We start from the raw sequence: 18,611 nt of genomic DNA, 5'->3' as shown, positions 1-18,611 counted from the left end.
AAGAAGGTTTTGTGTTCTTCAAATGTACGACAGTTAAATGATTAGTTCACTTTTAAATAAACTTTTGCTGATAATTTACTTCAAAACACTCTGTTACAAGAGAAAGAGAGCAGGTCTGAACTACACCAGGGTTGCCAACTCTCACGCGTTCAGGCTCAGTCTCACGGTCTCATGCTGCCCAACTTAATCTCACGCCAAATTGCCAAACCTGCTTTTGATATTAAACAAAGTCTAAGCTTTTACATTTTTTTAAGGTTTAATGCGAAATTCAAACAATAAATATGCCGCTAATATGGCATAACAGTTAAAGCCAGAGTGTTGAAAAACGGAGTTGCGACATGCTCTCTCATCTCCCGGCGGTGCGCGGTCACGTGCTTCACGGAGCTCTCAATACTTCTAGCGCTGGGTCAATACATTTGAATGGCTTAAAGCTACACTATGTAACTTTTCCGTCCACTAGAGGTCGCCTGTTCAAAACAAAGGCGTAGTTTGATGACGCAACGTTTGAGCGCAGAATCTCGGGACATGTGGTCTTCAGCTCACAGCCGGTGGAAAACAGTCAGGATAGGACTCGGGCAGAAATCATGTTCATGGATGCGATTATTAACATTACTGTAGTGAAGCAGAGCAGGACCGAGTGTTGTGGAGCTGAGCAAGGCCGCAGGAGCGATTGAAGAGCGGGACTGTTATTATGGCATAGTCGCTGGCGGGACTTTTATTATGACACGGTTGCCGGCGGCACTTCCTCTTCTCCAGTGCTGAGTGTGAGGTAACGCAGCTCTGTTTATCGTATTAGATATATCTGAGTGTGTTGAAAAGGAAGTTATGACGTTCGCTCGGCGGCTGCTTTGACACTTGTTCACAATGCAGTGAGAGTAAAGTTTTTCACTGAATAAAACCGGAGACCGAGGGTGACGCAGATATGACGCAATCGACAGGCGACTCCCTCACACGCATAGCTCACACGTCCCGGCTCCTTGGTTAAAATAGCAATTTTCTCACGATTTACAAATAGTTGAAAACATTTGGGATATTCAAAGTACTCAACTGAACAAAATATATAACACTGGCCTAGTGGTTTCTGGATGTTTTACTGCAAAAATCCTACATAGTTCACCTTTAAGCGGATACACAACAGCTTCACTTTACAGGTGTTTGCAGCAAGTTTTGGTAAACAGTACAGCATAGTGTGCATTGATTATTAACCTTACCAACATTACCAACCATACAGGATCGTTTTATAATGGAGAGTTATGGAGATGCAACAATGTTAACATTAATGTTAATGTTTTTTATTGTATTTAGCCCTCAGGTATACCTAACTAATTGGTCACACTCATACTCATTGATGGTCAAATGTGACCATACACCTTAACTATTTTTCAATTGAATTAATGTTCTATATTTTAGTTCAATAATATTGAACATTTTAAGATATTTTGGTACTAAATACTATTTGTGCAATAATTATGGTGCATTAATGGCCACTTAAAATATTTTTCTTCTAATATTTTTATTATTTATATTACAATTAGTATAGTAATTAAGGTTAAATTAGAGAATTCTTATTCAAAGAGGCAAATTAGAGTCATTTTGTGGCTCGAAAAATAATAATTTCCATTTGTAATGCCATTACCCCCTATAGGTGCCTTTATCAGGGTTTCTACACAATTTTCATTTCAAAATTCCATACTTTTCCAGACTCGAATTTCCAGACTTCCTACAGATTTTTCTGACCATATTTAACTTGTTCTGATAAAATGTTTTCAAATTCAACTGCTAACAAGTGTTACATTCTAAAGATTTAGTATTGGCGTTTTTGCCTTTTATTAGGATAGGAAAGTAGCTAGACAGGAAGTAAGGTGGGAAAGAGAGGGGGGCGGGATTGGGAAAAGTCCATGAGGCCGGACTCGAACTCGGGTCTCCCGAAGCACAACAGCACTACATGGCGACGCACTTACCCACAATGCTATCGGCGCCGACAAGTCTATTACACTCTGAGTCAAAACCTCTATGTAGGCTATCTAATATTTAGAAATCCTATATTAAAATATTGCCTTTTGTGACCTTAACGATTAAAATGCTAAATCAGTCACAATTTTTTTAAAGGGTTATTAATTTACCCAAAAATTTAATTTCTATCATAATTTACTTACCCTCATGTCATTCTAAACTAATAAGACTTTTGTTAATCTTGGAAATCTTGGACACATGAAGATATTTAAAGGATTAGTTCACCTCAAAATGAAAATGTCCTAATCATTTACTCACCCCAATGCTATCCAAAATGGCAACCAACTCAGTTTGTTGCTCAAAACCTTAATTTATCTTTCACTGAAGAAAGTAAGTCATGGATATCTTGGATGGCATAGAGGTGAGTAAATGATTAGGACATTTTCATTTTGGGGTGAACAAGTCCTTTAATAAAGGGACTGAAATCTCTCAGATTTAAAATATTAAAAATGTTAATATAATAAAGTCTTATGGTTTTGAAAGACATGGGGGTGAATAAATGACACATTTTCATTTTGGGTGTACTATTTCTTTAAGGACTCCACTATCGACTCTGTTTTATCCTCAAACCCAACTTGCTTTCTCAAACTACAAAGTGCTGTGTTAACCACTGTTGAACTGAGAAAAGGAAGGAACACACAGGCCTGACCTTTACTGCCATAGCTAGGCTACAAGTTATTCATTCATTGAAAAAAACGATTTTGTATATATTTATTATATACATTTAGAAATTCTTAATTTTATATTTAGAAAATGAAATAGGGACAATAGTCTGGAAACATAAATATTTTTCCATACTCTGATTTATTTTTTCCATACCCCCCCCCCCAAAAAAAGAAAATCTCACTCCAACCTGATCTTAAAAGTTGGCAACCCTGACTACACATCCTAAAGGTTTTTACTCTAATGTTGTTCCAGACAAATAGTAGCCTACTGTGCAAAATGATAAATACAGAGTATTATTCACAATGATGAATAAATTACCTGATCTTGAATCTGTAATTCCACTAATGAGCAGGAGACTCAAACAAATGAACTTCATCTCTGAGGAGACACAGACGCTAAAAAGAAAATATGAAAAAATTAAAAACATTATAAAAAAAGTATTAGCATACAGTACATGAGTTTCACCTTTGAATAATACTTACACTTAACTTTCTGGCCAAAAGCGAGACACAGGGTCGATCCTGGATTTCTGGGGGTCCAAAGCAAAACTTTGTCTTTGTCAATTTTAAGACCAACTGCACCGACCTTATACTCTGACAATCATTCGATTACTTTCCCAGCTCACAAAATAATCCTCCTGTTCACCAAAGACATAACTGAATGTGTTTAGATTCCCAAGACGGGCATTTTGACATGTTTTGCGTGTATTTGTCCGTTTAAGCGCTCACCGGAAGCCCAAGTCTGTGATCAGGATAACGGTCCGTGTTTCTCTCAGTCTCGGACGAACATCGCCTCTTTCGCAGCTTAATGCGCGTTTACACGTGACTTTACGTGATTCGACTGATTTGATGTTACGCGTGGTGTGACAGCGCACCACTTTAAATGAAAGGAACGGAAAACGGCATCGTTGGAAGCAGAAATATAAAACGAAAGTAAAACACTAGTGATGTCCGGTTCTCGAACGAATCGTTCTTTTGAACCGGTTCTTTTTAGTGAACCGGTCGAACCAGTTCACCAAATCGGACTGAATCGTTCGAAACAGTTCGCATCTCTAGTAAGCACTAATCCACAAATGTATAAAGTTACTCACTTTTAGACGTGTCTGACTGTCCCTCTGACTCGAAATAAACCAACATCCCGGAGTTATTCAGTTACTCCCAACAGTACACTGACTTAAATATTAAGTTGTTATCATTATCATTCTGTCATGATCAGCTGTTTATCCTTTTTGATTTTAAGTGTAGATTTACATACTATATGTCATTTTAAGCATGCCATTCTCATCAAAAATGCTTTTTTACTCCGCTTCTCCCCTTTAGGTAATCTTCTTTCAGTACTTGGTGCAATGCTTCTGTCGTTTCTGTAAGAGATTGTGCAAGCCCCTATTCTGAAAGGTTAATGATTTGTAGCTTTCACCTTTGGGATTACAAATGTATGACAATGCGAAGCACACACACACACACACACACACACACACACACACACACACACACACACACACACACATTCTTTATATAATATTTATAAAATATTATCACATTATTATTTTTTAAGTAGGCCTAAAGCACCAGATATCATACGAACAAACCTGTTGCTAAAAAGCGTAGGGTTATGACAACCTTTCTCTGGCAGTGACGGCTCGTCTCATTTTCATATTCTGTATTACGATTAGAGGTTCAACCATACCAAGAAGGATGTTAAATTCCTCATGGTCCATTCTTAGCATTTTTCTGAAAGCGAAGATGTCCTCTATCTACATGTGTTGCAATAAAATTAAATACAATCACTATAAACGAACAGAACACGCTTACAAATTAGACTCAATAGACTCATCAGCACAGAAAACACTTACCTCTAACTCCCGCTGTAATCTGTAGAGACCATACTGGCCACGTCTACCCACCCAAGACTTCATCCAAATGCGCTTGGCTCTTTTCTTAACTTTTTTCTCCGATTTGAGGACCGATGAGCTGATACTGACTGAGCATAGAAAAATTACCACGCTCATCTCCTGCACATCCATGTTTGTTGTTATGTCTGTCATGCGTCTCCTAGCAACCAGGCGCTTGTTTCAGTTTGTGTTCTGAACGATTTTAAAGTCTGGTAATGTATGATGCCCAGCTTTTCTCTGTAACCATTAACAAAGTCGGCAAGTGTATGAAGCCTAGTGTTTTAAAAATCTGTTCAGATTTTAAAAAAAAACTTAGTGTATTCCAGCCTTTAAAGGTAGGGTAGGTAGGATTTGGTTAAAAAACTTTTTTTTTTTACAAATTTGTTTAAACTTTCTTTATATATTAATACATAATTAAAATGTAAGTACTTTTATAAAAGAAAGTATAAAAATTGAGTGTCTGTAGACCTCTCACGACTGTTTTAAAGACAGCTCATTATTTCCATTCACTCACCTTCTCCCTTCTGGGCTCTTTCCAAAGCCACGCCCCCAAAACACATGAACGCGCCACGCCGACCGTCAGCTGAAAGGCGCATTATTTACCTGAGACGAGCGGAGAAGAAGTGCATGTAGTGACATCATGTCAGAATCACATGTAATAAAAAATCTAACTTTATCATTATGAATATAAACAAATAAGATGTCTTTTAGTACTCACTCTCAAGCTAGAATAACGATACTGGTAAAGTTTAAAATACACACACAACACGTCTATGACACGCACAGATACAAGATAAAAACATTGGTAGAGTATATAAAAACAAACCAAGGGCCGAAATAAACGTGCAGGTAAAGTTCCCGGTGAACATGGTAGAAGAGTTTAGACAGAGGGTAGTAGCTAAAGCTAACTTAGTTCTAAAAAAAGTTCCTGGATGCGGTGTACTAGCTTTTACACATGCATTTTGTTATAGTTACATTTTGCGAAATTCAACACGACAGCGATCAACTTGAGCTAAGCAGTAAGAGTACTAAGAGTATACTAAGAGTATTTATCATCTCTACTAATGGCTCGCTAAGTGTATAACATTGTAACTTTATGCCAAGTAATGTTATGTTAGCTATATTAGGCAGCTACGTGTGCTAGTGAGACATGCTTCATGAAAACACAAACCAAAAAAATTTATAATCAAAATGAAAGATTACCTGTCCAGCAGAAATACAGCCTCTTGAACTCAAACGGGTGCGCCAGGGTTGCCAGGTTTTCACAACAAAATCCGCCCAATTGCTACTCAAAACTAGCCCAAAACAAGCCCAGTCGTGTTTCTCCGGTAAAAATTTTGGGGGTAAAATATGTGTCTTTTTGGTAGGGCTGCCTGCTAAAATTCGCAAATCCCGGGGCAAAATATCACATAATTATGGTCGCTTCAACCCGCGGACATGAAAAACAGCCGCGGCAACAGTGTTTGAAGTAGCCCGACTTGGCAACACTGGGGTGCATGTGGGAAGATCCTGGAGCAAAAGCGGCGGTAGCCATGGTAGCGAGAGAGAGTGACAGTCGCCCAAGCCAATCACTTGATTCGTCCCGAACGAAAATAATGAGCGCTGTTTATTGCAGATTAAAAAGTCTAGAGTCACTCGATTTTTATACTCTCTTTTTCAGAGTACTTAAATTTTAATTATGTATTGACATATAAAAAAAGTGTTTTAGATCATTCTTACCTACCCCACCTTTAAGCATCCAAACACTTACAGGCAGTGATGTGAAAACGAGAATGTTTTACAGTTATAAAATCAATAAATCAGTCTTCATCAGTGCAGAAACCATGATCCACTTACTATGTTTTGTAATTAAATAACGTCTCGGTTACATATGGTAACCCTCGTTCCCTGAAGGAGGGAACGGAGACGTACATCGGACGTACCAATGAATTGGGATCACTTCTGGGAGCCCCTATCAGCTTCGAGCTATCTAGAACCGGCCAATGAACAATTGGCGTGCGAGATTTGCATCTCGCGCTCCGCGCCGCGGGTATAAACAGGAAGCGAGAGCGAATGCACGCTGTTTTTCACTGAGGAGCCAAACGTAGTGGCTCAACCTGCAGTGATGGTACAGCAACTGTGGCGACGGGACGTACGTCTCCGTTCCCTCCTTCAGGGAACGAGGGTTACCATACGTCTCTCCCATTCAGTCGGTCACGTTCGACGTATGTCGGACGTACCGACGAATTGAGATCCTTATGTAAAACGCCACAGTTACTACCACTTTCAGCGCCCAGCGATGAGCCCCTCAGACCCCGATCTGATGCGGGCGGGAAAGTTCACGCAGGGAGAGTCCAAGCTGCTGTTCCGCAAGACCCATTCAGCTGACTGTATTGGATAACGCTGGGAAAGCGTGCCTGTGAAGGCCGCTGCGGAAGCCACATCATGCCCAGAGGGAGTTAACATGTGGAGAATACACGTATGGGCTGGCCGTGGGCAGCACAACATACGGAAGTCCCAGGGGTGGCCCGGCCAATTCGTGGAGGGGGACAACACGTACCTGGGAAAGACACGGGCTCGCCGTAGGGAGCCGTACCGTGGAAGAATACACACATGGGACCGCCGTGGAGGTCACTACATATGGAACCCAGCCTAACACAAGTTCCACCAATGCATCGAACGCTCCGCCACGTCCGACTGCCGCGGGTTGCGGAGGACTCAACAGTGTTCGCCGATCCAGGGAACTCGACTGGAGCAGAATAAGCGCACGCATCCGTCTACCATAGGGGAGGGAATGGCGCAGCAAGCCGACACTAGAACGGGCACTTCGGTGTTACTGACTATGGTAAGTGAGCACACAGGAAGAAACCGGCTCTACACGGAGGCTATAGAATCTAGCGAACGTGTCAGGTGTCGCCCAGCCCGCAGCTCTACAAATATCTGCCAGCGAGGCGCCACGAGCCAGCGCCCAGGAAGAGGCAACACCCCTAGTGGAGTGGGCTCTTAACCCGAGCGGGCAGGGCACGTCTTGGGACTGATAAGCCAAGACGATGGCATCCACTATCCAGTGGGCCATCCTCTGCTTGGAGACAGCCTTTCCCTTCTGCTGTCCTCCGTAACAGACGAAGAGCTGCTCTGAGGTCCTGAAGCTTTGCGTTCTATCCACGTAAGTCCGGAGAGCACCGACGGGACAGAGAAAAGCTAGGGCTGGGTCTGCCTCCTCCGAAGGCAGCGCTTGCAGGCTCACCACTTGGTCCCGGAAAGGAGTAGTGGGAACCTTGGGCACATATCCAGGCCGGGGTCTCATGATCACATGAGAGTTACCGGGCCCGAATTCCAGGCACGATTCGTCGACCGAAAATGCCTGCAGGTCCCCTACCCTCTTGATGGAGGCCAACGCAGTCAGGAGTATAGTCTTTAACGACAGAACTTTCAACTCAGCTGACTGCAGAGGCTCAATAGGTTCTCTCTGTAGTGCAGTTAGCACCAGAGTTAAGTCCCAAGAGGGTATGGAGGGAGGACGAGGTGGATTTAATCTCCTCGCTCCCCTAAGGAACCTGACGATCAGATCGTGCTTACCTAGAGATTTTCCATCTACGAGCTCATGATTAGAGGCGATAGCGGCGACATAGACTTTGAGGGTGGAGGGAGACAGCCTTCGCTCCAACCCATCTTGTAGAAAGGTAAGCACAGATGCGATCGTAGAGGGGGCTCTAGCGGAAGTGATGGTGTCAACTACCGCTTGCGGTAGGTCACCTAGAACCTCCGCGTCCCGTCCAGGGACCAGACATGGAGGTCCGGACGCGGGTGCCATAGGGTGCCCCGTCTCTGAGTCAGGAGGCTTCAGAGGATCTGCCTCAGAGGAATGGGCCAGGGAGGTGCTGTCGCAAGGAGCACTAGTTCCGGGAAGCAAGTCCGGTTGGGCCAATACGGAGCGACCAACAGGACCTGCTCCTCGTCCTCCCTGACTTTGCACAGTGTCTGCGCAAGAAGGCTCACTGGGGGAAACGCATACTTGTGTTCTTCCCGGGGCCAGCTGTGGTCCAGGGTATCCGACCCGAGGGTCCCCTCGGTCAAGGAATAAAACCACTGACAGTGGGTCGTCTCTGGGGAGGCAAACAGGTCTACCTGTGCGGCCCCGAAACGACTCCAGATTAGCTGGACCGCCTGGGGATGGAGTCGCCATTCTCCCGGAAGCACCTGATGACGTTACAGCTGGTCGGCCGCACAATTGAGCAGGCCCGGAATGTGAACGGCACGAAGCAACCTCAGATGCGTCTGACTCCATAAGAGGAGATGGCGGGCGAGTTGCGACATGCGACGGGAGCGTAGACCACCCTGTTTGTTGATGTACGTTACGGCCGCAGTGTTGTCCGTCCGGACCAGAACGTGCTTGCCTCTGAGCAGCACTTTGAAGCGGCTGAGTGCAAGACGAACTGCGAACAACTCGAGGCAATTGATATGCCATTGCAGTTGAGGCCCCGTCCACAGACCCGAAACTGCAAGCCCGTTGTACGTGGCACCCCATCCGGTAGATGAGGCATCCGTGGAGACAACGGAGTGCCTGGACACTTGTTCTAGGGGAACTCCCGCCCGTAGAAACAAAGGGTCCGACCATGGGCCGAAGGTTTGGCGGCACCTCGGAGTCACTTGGACACGGAGGGAACCGCTGTGCCACGCCCATCTCGGGACTCGATCGTGTAGCCAGCGTTGAAACAGTCTCATATGAAGCAATCCGAGCAGCGTTACTGCGGCTGCGGATACCATATGCCCCAGGAGCCTCTGAAAATGTTTCAGTGGTACCGCTGTCCTGCCTTTGAACGAATTCAAGCAGTTCAACACTGACTGGACGCGCTCCTCTGTGAGGCGCGCTGTCATGGCGACCGAGTCTATCTCCATACCGAGAAAAGAGATCCTCTGTGTGGGACAGAGTTTGCTCTTCTCCCAGTTGACCCAAACTCCCAACTGGCTGAGGTGACTGAGCACCTTGTCCCTGTGTTCGCACAACTGCGCTCGCGACTGGGCAAGAATCAGCCAGTCGTCAAGGTAGTTGAGGATGCGAACACCATGCTCTCTCATGGGAGCAATGGCCGCCTCCGCGACCTTCGTAAAGACGCGGGGCGACAGGGACAGGCCGAAGGGTAAGACGCGGTACTGATATGCCCGTCCCTCGAACGCGAAGCGCATAAAGGGCCGGTGTCGAGGGAGAATCGAGACATGAAAGTACGCGTCCTTCAGGTCGATCGCTGCAAACCAATCTCGGGGACGGATGCACCTGAAGATGCGCTTCTGCGTTAACATCGTGAACGGCAGCCTGTGAAGGGACCGGTTCAGGAATCGCAGGTCCAAGATCGGTCGTAACCCGCCGCCTTTCTTGGGTACAATGAAGTACGGGCTGTAGAACCCGGACCTCATATCGGCTTGAGGGACCGGCTCTATCGCGTCCTTCGCCAGTAGGACAGCGATCTCCGCCCTGAGCACGGGGGCGTTCGCCTCCACTACAGTCGTGAAGTGAACGCCCCTGAACTTGGGGGGACGCCGGGCGAACTGAATCGCATAGCCGAGTCTGATGGTACGGAGGAGCCACCGAGACGGGCTGGGAAGCGCTAGCCAGGCTCCCAGACTCCGAGCAAGGGGGATCATCGGCACCACAGACGTACCCGCAGCGGGGCAGCAAGGCGGAACGCAGGGATCCGGCTCGGACGGCATGGGAGCGGCCCGAAGCGGGATCTGAGTGTGCTGTGCAACACGTACCTGCATCCGCGGAGGGGACGTGCGAGTGTGGGGAGGCCACTTGTGTGCGTCCCGACAGCCGGCGTCCCCTGCTGGCGAAGAGAGAGGTACTTGAGGGTGGCGAGGCATGGGAGCGTCGACCACTGCCAAGCGCGCTCTCTTGGCACCCAGAGATATTGGAAACTGCTCTTTTATTGAAGTTTTGGGTGCCGCTGGCACTGGGGCCAGCGGCGGAACAGACAAACAAAAGATTTCCCCCCCAGCCCTCCTCCGGGGGAAGGAGTGGTGCTGCAGCCATCTCCCTCAGAGCAGTTTCCTCCATCTCTGGGCGGCCGGTCTCAGGGTCGCTTGCGACGACGCTTGCCACCTGGCTTGGCAGCGGCCTGAGCGGGCTGGACATCCTTCCCACGGCCGGCCCCACGCCGTCGGCTGGTGGAAGGCTGCTGCGGTGCCTTGGCGGGGGTGGAGGCAAAAAATGGAGGACGTCCTCGGCGACGAGTAGTCGGAGGCGCTGCCGCCGGCGGCGGGGTGGAGGCAGCAGCGGGCCGCCGGGGCAGGATGTGCTTTATCGCCTCCGTCTGCTTCTGGGCGGCCGAGAACTGTTGGGCGAAGCTCTCGACCGCGTCGCCGAATAACCCAGCTGACGAGATGGGGGAGTCCAGGAACCGATATTTATCGGTCTCCCTCATGTCAGCCAGGTTCAACCAGAGATGACGCTCCTGGACCACAAGCGTGGACATCGCCTGACCGATGGCACGGGCGGTGACTTTCGTCGCCGGGAGGGCGAGGTCCGTCACCGTCCGGAGCTCCCGGAGGAGCTCTGGGTCAGGCCTACCCTCGTGCATGTCAAGGAGTGCCTGGGCCTGGTGGAACTGCAGCAACGCCATACCATGCAAGGCGGACGCAGCCTGTCCGCAAGCCTTGTAAGCCTTCCCGGTCAGACCGGAAGAGAACTTACAGGCCCGGGACGGGAGACGTGGGTCACCGCGCCAGTTAGAGGCGGTCGCCGGACAAAAAGTAGTCAATTTTAAGCGATTACATTTAAGACACAATATTGTCTGTTTTTGCTCTATTTCGCTGAAGATAACATGTAGCCTACTAACAATAACAGCAGTATGAGCAACACAGCTGTTTCACAGTGGACGGTCACAGCTATATGATTATCCCACACCCCCCCCCCCCCCGTACTGGGTGATCATGTTGACACAATATTGTCAAAACAAAAGCATTAAATATTAAGATGATTTGGCATTTCCAATTAATGTGGGCCTGTTACTTTCTTCTACAGTCTATTATTATTCCTATTAGTTTAGGCTACTTTCATTATTAAATTAATATTAGGCTAATATTTGCAGCCGACTGATGATGATGATGATGAGGCTATATAGGCCTATTATAATACATTTCCTCCAAAAAAAAATTAATAGCGCATCACCGCATACCTGACGTGCTGTAAGGATAATAAAAGAACGGGAGAGAGAAAAGCCGCAGCGTGTGCACAAATAATAAAGTGCTTTGTGAACTTGAATAATTAGCTACACATCAGAAATCACTGATCAGAAGGAACTGAATTAAGACTTTTTTCATTTGTACATCCCAACACTGAGAAACTGCCAGCGTTCACTCGTTCACAAGCCATGATCTCTCGAGGACAAACAAATATGGCGCTCGCATGGGCGTGCCAAATTCTCTGGGCGGAGGAAAGGGAGGTAACCGTTCCTGTTATGACTTCATAACAGGAAAATTCAGCTCGTCTGAGCTCTCATTTTCTCAAAGGGAGAGAGAGACAGTTAGAACTCGGTTTACACCGATCAAAATTTCTAGCCACTTGGGGACAATATTCAGGCTAGGGGAACTCATATTAATGTTAAAAAACCTCATAAAATTCTAAAAATTTCATGCCATGGGACCTTTAAGTAGTCGGTTGTACTGGGTACGCAATGAAGTAATTTGTTTCTTCACCTCTGAAACTGAAATGTAAATGCATTTGTACATTTTCATATCACAATGTTAAATTATAATTGCATAAAGAATGTTATAAGATTAATGTTTTTAAGATGACATTTTAAATTTAGAAATATGAAATGTTAGACAAAATGCAATACATTTAAAGGAAAGACCGCCAGTAGGTGGTGCACATTGTCTTAAATGAGTGACTCATTGAAACATTCATTCAAAAACAAAGCAAGTGTGACTGTCTTTATGAATAAATAGGTAATTAAATCATTAATTTATTTAAAACAATACATTTTTCATTAAAGAAACACTGTTGCTCGAAGAAGCACATATGCTCTGGTGTGGCTTTGTTTGGAACTACTTTCGTTGACAATATTTATTATGTAAGTTACTTAATACAATAGTTTTTGCTGTTTTGATTCCTACACGAGTCTCACACAGCCAAGATGCGCGAGCATCGAGTAGCGCGACCTTGTTTACATTATTAAATAATCCGTTAACATTTAATGTAACACAATTAATAATTTGCAGCTATTAACGCTTTAATCACGTTTAAACACTTTAATGTAAAACCCGTAATGGTAAATATTAACATAATAATGAATGAATTAAGACAAATGTTTACCTCAGAATTTGGTTTGCTAATTATGTCAAGACAAAGCTAACGGCAAATCAGTAACGTTACTTACGTGGTTGGTTTAGCTCTGTTGCGATCGCCGTCCAGCTTTTTTCTTTGTCAACTCTGTTGTGGTAACAGTTGTCGTCCACATTATAGAGACACTCATGCTCCTGCCACAGCTGAATACGTTTTTCTTCCATGACGGAGTTCCACTTTGTGATCTTGTACGTCTCCATTTCTTCTTCTTTGATTTTATTTGGCTAGTGGTCAGTGATTTCCGGTTTCAGTAGCGACGCATCATACTCATATGTGTTCTAAAATCGGCTCAAAATTTCAAACATGTTTGATATCCTCCGACTGGATGGAATCAAAATCTGAAGCTAAAAAATCGGAGTCTATGACCATAATATACTACGCGATTTTCCATGGAATCTGTCGTCTCAAATCTGCAGACTGGCTCTGACTTTTGTCAACTAGTGTCAAATTGTTCAGACTGTAAATTGGGGGGAATATCTGGGCAAAAATCTTGTAGTGTATTCCAGTCTTTAGATCCATCCATCCATCCATCCATCCATCCATCCATAATCTTCCGCTTATCCGGGGCCGGGTCGTATTACAGCCTGTAGATGTAAAACTTAATTGTAATAAACGTATCAGATTATGATGGTATTTTATCTGACTGATGTTATGATTACTGACTTTATATATTTTAATGTGTAAAGTGTTTGTTTATCCATCCCACGATAGACTTGATGTCATTACATCATAGCGAAATTATGTTATTACGTTGAACCGGTGAAGCGTTTTTTTGATCTGGTTCATTGAAACGAACTGTCCGAAAGAACCGGTTTGTGTAAAAGAGCCGAATTTCCCATCACTATAAAACACAGCCCTACTTAGCTAATTCTTGAGAGCGAGGGGGGCCCCTGGCGGTTCGGCGGCCCTGTGCAGCTTACGAATGGGAACGTGGCGTTATCAATGCATTCGTGAACTTTAGGACACAGACACTACATTAGAGTAGCCAGTAGTAAAGGTATACGTTAAAACTAGTATTATACAGTTATTATAGTATTAAACACATTAGAATGGTGAACATGTGCTGTGTTATGAACTGCCATAGCTCTCACGGCAGCTACGTGGAAAACGTATCCCAAATGAAGCAATTTTTCAGTTTACCAGCTAGAAACAAGAAGTGAAAGCAGAAGTAAAAGAGCGAAAGAGCTGCGTTACTGTCACAGGGTGTTTTGGTGTTGGTTCATGTTCATTGTTCCTTGTTCATGTTTTAAGTTTATCATGTTCTTGGTTATGTTTTAGTGTGTCATGTTCACAGTCTTGTCATGCACTTCCTGGTTTTGTCATGTTTCATGGTCATGTGATTCCCATGCCCTCATGTGATCTTGTGTCTTGTCCTGTCATTGGTTCATTGTTTAATCACGGTTCACAGGTGTCACTTGTCTTGTCATTAGTCTCAGTGTATTTAAGCCCTCATGTTTGCCGTGTGTCCTTGTCGGGTCGCGGTTTCATGACTGGATCCGGAGGGCGGTTGGCAACAGCTAGACTGTGACTGGGCAGGAGATGGCGGAAGGAAGTGAGGGGAAAGGAAGTGAGATAGGATTTGAAGAAGAAGGCGGGAGAGATAGGAGTGTTTGGAATGTAATACGGTCAAGAAAACGAAAAAAAGGAGAAAGCTGCATCTAACATAGATGAAACAGATAGTGAACAAAGTGTAACAATAGCAAATAAACAATAAGAGGAAGAATATAAAGTGATCATGAAACTATCTCAGGAGGGGTCATCGTTTGGTGAGTGGAATCCGATTCAGTTAACAAAGTCGATAAACAAATTATTAGGCGAGGTTAAAAATGCAAAAATATTAAGAAGTGGATCGCTGATGATTTTTTGTAGGAATAAAACGCAACAAGAGAAAGCTATAGAACTGAACAGAATAGATGGCAAGAGAATAAAGTGCATCCTGGCTGGAAACAAGGCGTTGATTCGAGGGGTTATCACAGGAATACCGGTAAATGTCACAGAAGACCAAATCAGAGACAATTTAACAGGGGCAAAAGTGCTGGAGGTTAAACGCCTTAGAACAACCAGAAATGGGGAAAAGTGCAATAGCCTGTCTGTGATGATTAAGTTTGACGAAGTAAAACTTCCAAGTAAGTTATATATAGGCTACATGAGCTATGAGGTCAGGCCATACATCCTTCCCCCACTGAGATGTTTTAAGTGCCAAAGATATGGCCATGTAGCAGCAGTATGTAACGGTAAACAAAGATGCGGTAAGTGTTCAGGCGAGCATGAGTATGGGAAATGTGGAGAAGGAGTAAAGCTAAAATGCTGTAATTGTGGAGGGGAGCACAGTTCAGCCTACGGTGGATGTGAAGCTAGCAAGAGGGCAATGGAGGTGCAACGAGTGAGATCGCTGCAAGGAATAACTTGCGCAGAAGCTGTAAAGAAAGTGTCTAAGGAAAAGGAAGCCTATAAACCAGATCTCAAAGAAAATAAAAGTGGGTCTTGTGGGAAGTGTGAGACATTTGAGGCAAAGGAGGATTTGTTAGTTATGGGCAAAAATGAATTTGTGTTGTTTATGGTTGAGGTGATAAACTGCTCATCACAGACAGACAGGAAGACAGAAAAAAACAAAATAATAGTTAAATCAGCGGAAAAATATCTAGGAATAAAAGGGCTTAGCTGTGAGGTAGTGGAAGAAATGATAGTGGCAGGAAGTACAAACTCGCAGACATGGGTTGGTAGCTCTTTATGATATTAACCATATTGCAATGGAACTCCAGAAGCCTTATAGCAAATGGACAGGAATTCAAGAGTTTTGTCTCAGATTTAGCAGATAGACCTCATGTAATATGTGTGCAAGAAACATGGTTAAAACCACAATTGGACTTTGTTTTATACGGATATACTTCAATTAGGAGAGATAGAGAAACAGGAAAAGGTGGAGGTGTAGCAACTTTTATTAAAAATGGGGTAAGATATAAAGTTATTAGTAAGGGGAAAGAACATGAATCTGTTGCAGTTGAAGTATGGTCAGGGCAAAACAGTGTAAAATTGTAAATTTCTACAACCCTTGCAATAAATTAAGTACTGATATGTTGGAATTAGTTTGTGGATCAATGCAGGGAAAAATAATGTTTTGTGGAGATTTTAATGCACACAGTACATTGTGGGGAAGTAAAAACACAGATATAAATGGATTAGAAGTAGAGAGATTTATAGATGATAAGGAGTTGGTGTGTATTAATGATGGAAAGGGCACACGGTATAATTGTACAAATAATACAGAAAGTGCTATTGATCTAACACTAGTATGAATTGAAATTGCAGGAATTAGTGCATGGGAGGTAAAAGGTAGGTCAACAGTGGGTAGTGATCACTACCCAATAATAACTAGGATTGGCATAGAGGTACACCAGGATGAGGAAGTGAAAATACCAAAGGTGGAAATTAGATAAAGCTGACTTGCAGACATTTCAAGAAATTAGTGAGAGTAAGTGTGTGGAAATACTGAGTAGAGATATAACAGATGTGGAGGAAATGAATAGTGTAGTAGTTTCAACCATTATACAAACAGCAGAAGAAACAATTCCAAAAAGTACAGGAAATAAACAGGGAAAAGGGTGCCGTGGTGGGATGAGAGCTGTAGAATAGCAGTTTTTTTTTAACTTTATTTAACCAGGAAAAGTCCCATTGAGTTACAGTAACTCTTCTCCCAGGGAGTCCTGGCCAAGACTGGCGGCCAAAAGTTTCAATACATAAAAGACAGAACATAAATGACATAATACACCACAAATCTCTATACATACACTATACATACTAGAAAACAAACAAATCATTATACTTGACGTTAGCAGATACAAACATACAATTGTAAAAGGCACCTAGTTAAAAACAACTGGACAGTTCAGTCAGAGTTGACTTTAAAAGGTTTTTAAAAGTATTGATAGATGGAAGTGACACTAGATTTAAGGTGTTTTGGAGTTCATTCCAGACATTTGGTGCATATGATGAGAACGCTTTTTTACCAAGGGCTGTTCTTGTTGATGGAATAATTAGTAGTATTTTCTTTGACGACCTTGTCCTATAAACACTATTTTGGTAAATAAGCAAATTTGAAATATAGATGGGTAATTTACCCATTAGTGCTTTTGCAATAAAAATCAATAAATGGAATTTCCTTCTGAGGGAGAGGGAGGACCATTGTACAGTTTCATACATAGTGCAGTGGTGAGTCCTAGCTGCTGCACCTGTAATGAAACGTAAAGCTGAGTGGTATAGTACATCTAGTTTTTTTTAATAAAAATGAAGAAGAGTGCATATAAATTAGGTCACCATAGTCCAAAACTGATAAAAATGTGCTCTGCACCAACCTTTTCCTTGCTGAATATGGAAAGCACTTCTTTAATCTAAAATAAAAACCTAACTTGGGTCTGAGTTTTTTTAAAAGGCTCTCAATATGGACCCCAAAAGACAATTTATCATCCAACCAAATACCTAGGTATTTGTAGGAAGTCACTCTCTCTATTGGAGTACCACTTTGTGTTAAAATAGGGAAATCGATAAGTGAATGTGAACGTGTAAAAACCATTAATTTTGTTTTTTTAGCATTTAATACCAACTTTAATCCTACCAGCGATTTTTGTACCTGGCTAAAGGCAGACTGTAAGTTATGAATTGCTTCCTTCAATGACATAGCCGAGGTATATAAAATAGTATCATCTGCGTACAAGTGAGCCTTTGCTTGATTCAGATTCAAACCTAAATTATTTATATAAATAGAAAATAAAATAGGACCCAAAATTGATCCTTGGGGGACACCCATTTTTACTTCTAGCAAGGATGAAGTACAATTATCTAATGCCACACACTGAGTTCTACCACTCAGATAATTCGAAAACCAATTTAGCACAGTGTTACTAAAACCTATGTTTTGCAATCTTTGCAGAAGAAGATGATGGTCAACAGTGTCGAATGCTTTAGACAAATCAATAAATAAAGCAGCACAAGACTTTTTATCATCTAAAGCATTAACAATATCATTGATAACCGAGGTTACAGCCGTAATTGTACTGTGTCCTTGCCGGAAACCAGACTGAGTGGGACTTAAAATACAGTTGTCAGCTAAAAAATGTTTTAGTTGCTCATTTATAAGAGACTCAAACAATTTAGCCAAGACAGATAGCCTGGAGATTGGCCGATAATTGTCTAAGGCTGACGGGTCTCCACTTTTTAATAGTGGGAGGACAAATGCAGATTTCCATGACTTGGGGATAGAACCACTGTATAAACTAAGATTAAAAAGGGAGGAAATAGGATCAGCAATCAAGTTTGCAGCAGTTTTGAGGAAATATGGCTCAATCTGGTCTGGGCCAGCCGACTTTTTACAGTCCAAGCCTGACAGTGCCTCTCGTACCTCAGAGACAGATATAGGAGTAAAGTTAAAATTATTTAAACCTACACTAGACAAGTCTGTGCTAGAGGTTACACTATCTGTAGAGTTGGTTTGGAGTGCCGACTGAGTAGCTAATCCTGCATTAATAAAGTGCTTGTTAAAAGTATCTACTATATTTTGTTTACCCCTTACTTCACCATGGCTTGCCATTATAATTTCAGGGATAGTGGGGGGTGGCACATCACCTGAAGAAGATTTAATTGCTTTCCAAAAATGTTTGGGGTCATTTAGGTTTTCATTTATTAAATTCAGATAATGTTCACTTTTTGTACTTTTTATTAGTC

General features: G+C 43.3%; 1 protein-coding gene across 3 annotated transcripts in view; it reads right to left on the bottom strand.

Moving 5' to 3' along the window:
• LOC307132893 (butyrophilin subfamily 1 member A1-like) overlaps window positions 1-18,611 on the bottom strand; it is a 127,503-nt gene that overhangs the window by 85,162 nt on the left and 23,730 nt on the right. The window contains exons 1-4 of one of the 3 annotated variants that reach the window (XM_079827491.1): window positions 3,770-4,062; window positions 3,408-3,555; window positions 3,162-3,316; window positions 2,998-3,074 (exon numbers count right to left, since the gene is read on the bottom strand). The exons of 1 other annotated variant lie outside the window; for it this stretch is intronic. In XM_079827491.1, the coding sequence (XP_079683617.1) occupies window positions 2,998-3,055 (58 nt within the window). In that variant the 5' untranslated portion in view covers window positions 3,056-3,074; window positions 3,162-3,316; window positions 3,408-3,555; window positions 3,770-4,062. Of the gene's footprint in view, window positions 1-2,997; window positions 3,075-3,161; window positions 3,317-3,407; window positions 3,643-3,769; window positions 4,063-18,611 lie in introns of those variants that run through there. One more of the 3 variants, XM_079827493.1, reaches the window with a different exon arrangement.

Source organism: Gobio gobio (assembly GCF_949357685.1).
Source record: "Gobio gobio genome assembly, chromosome: 1".
Lineage (NCBI taxonomy): Eukaryota > Metazoa > Chordata > Actinopteri > Cypriniformes > Gobionidae > Gobio > Gobio gobio.
Note: the sequence above shows the minus strand (reverse complement) of the source record. Positions and strands in the feature narration are given on the sequence as shown.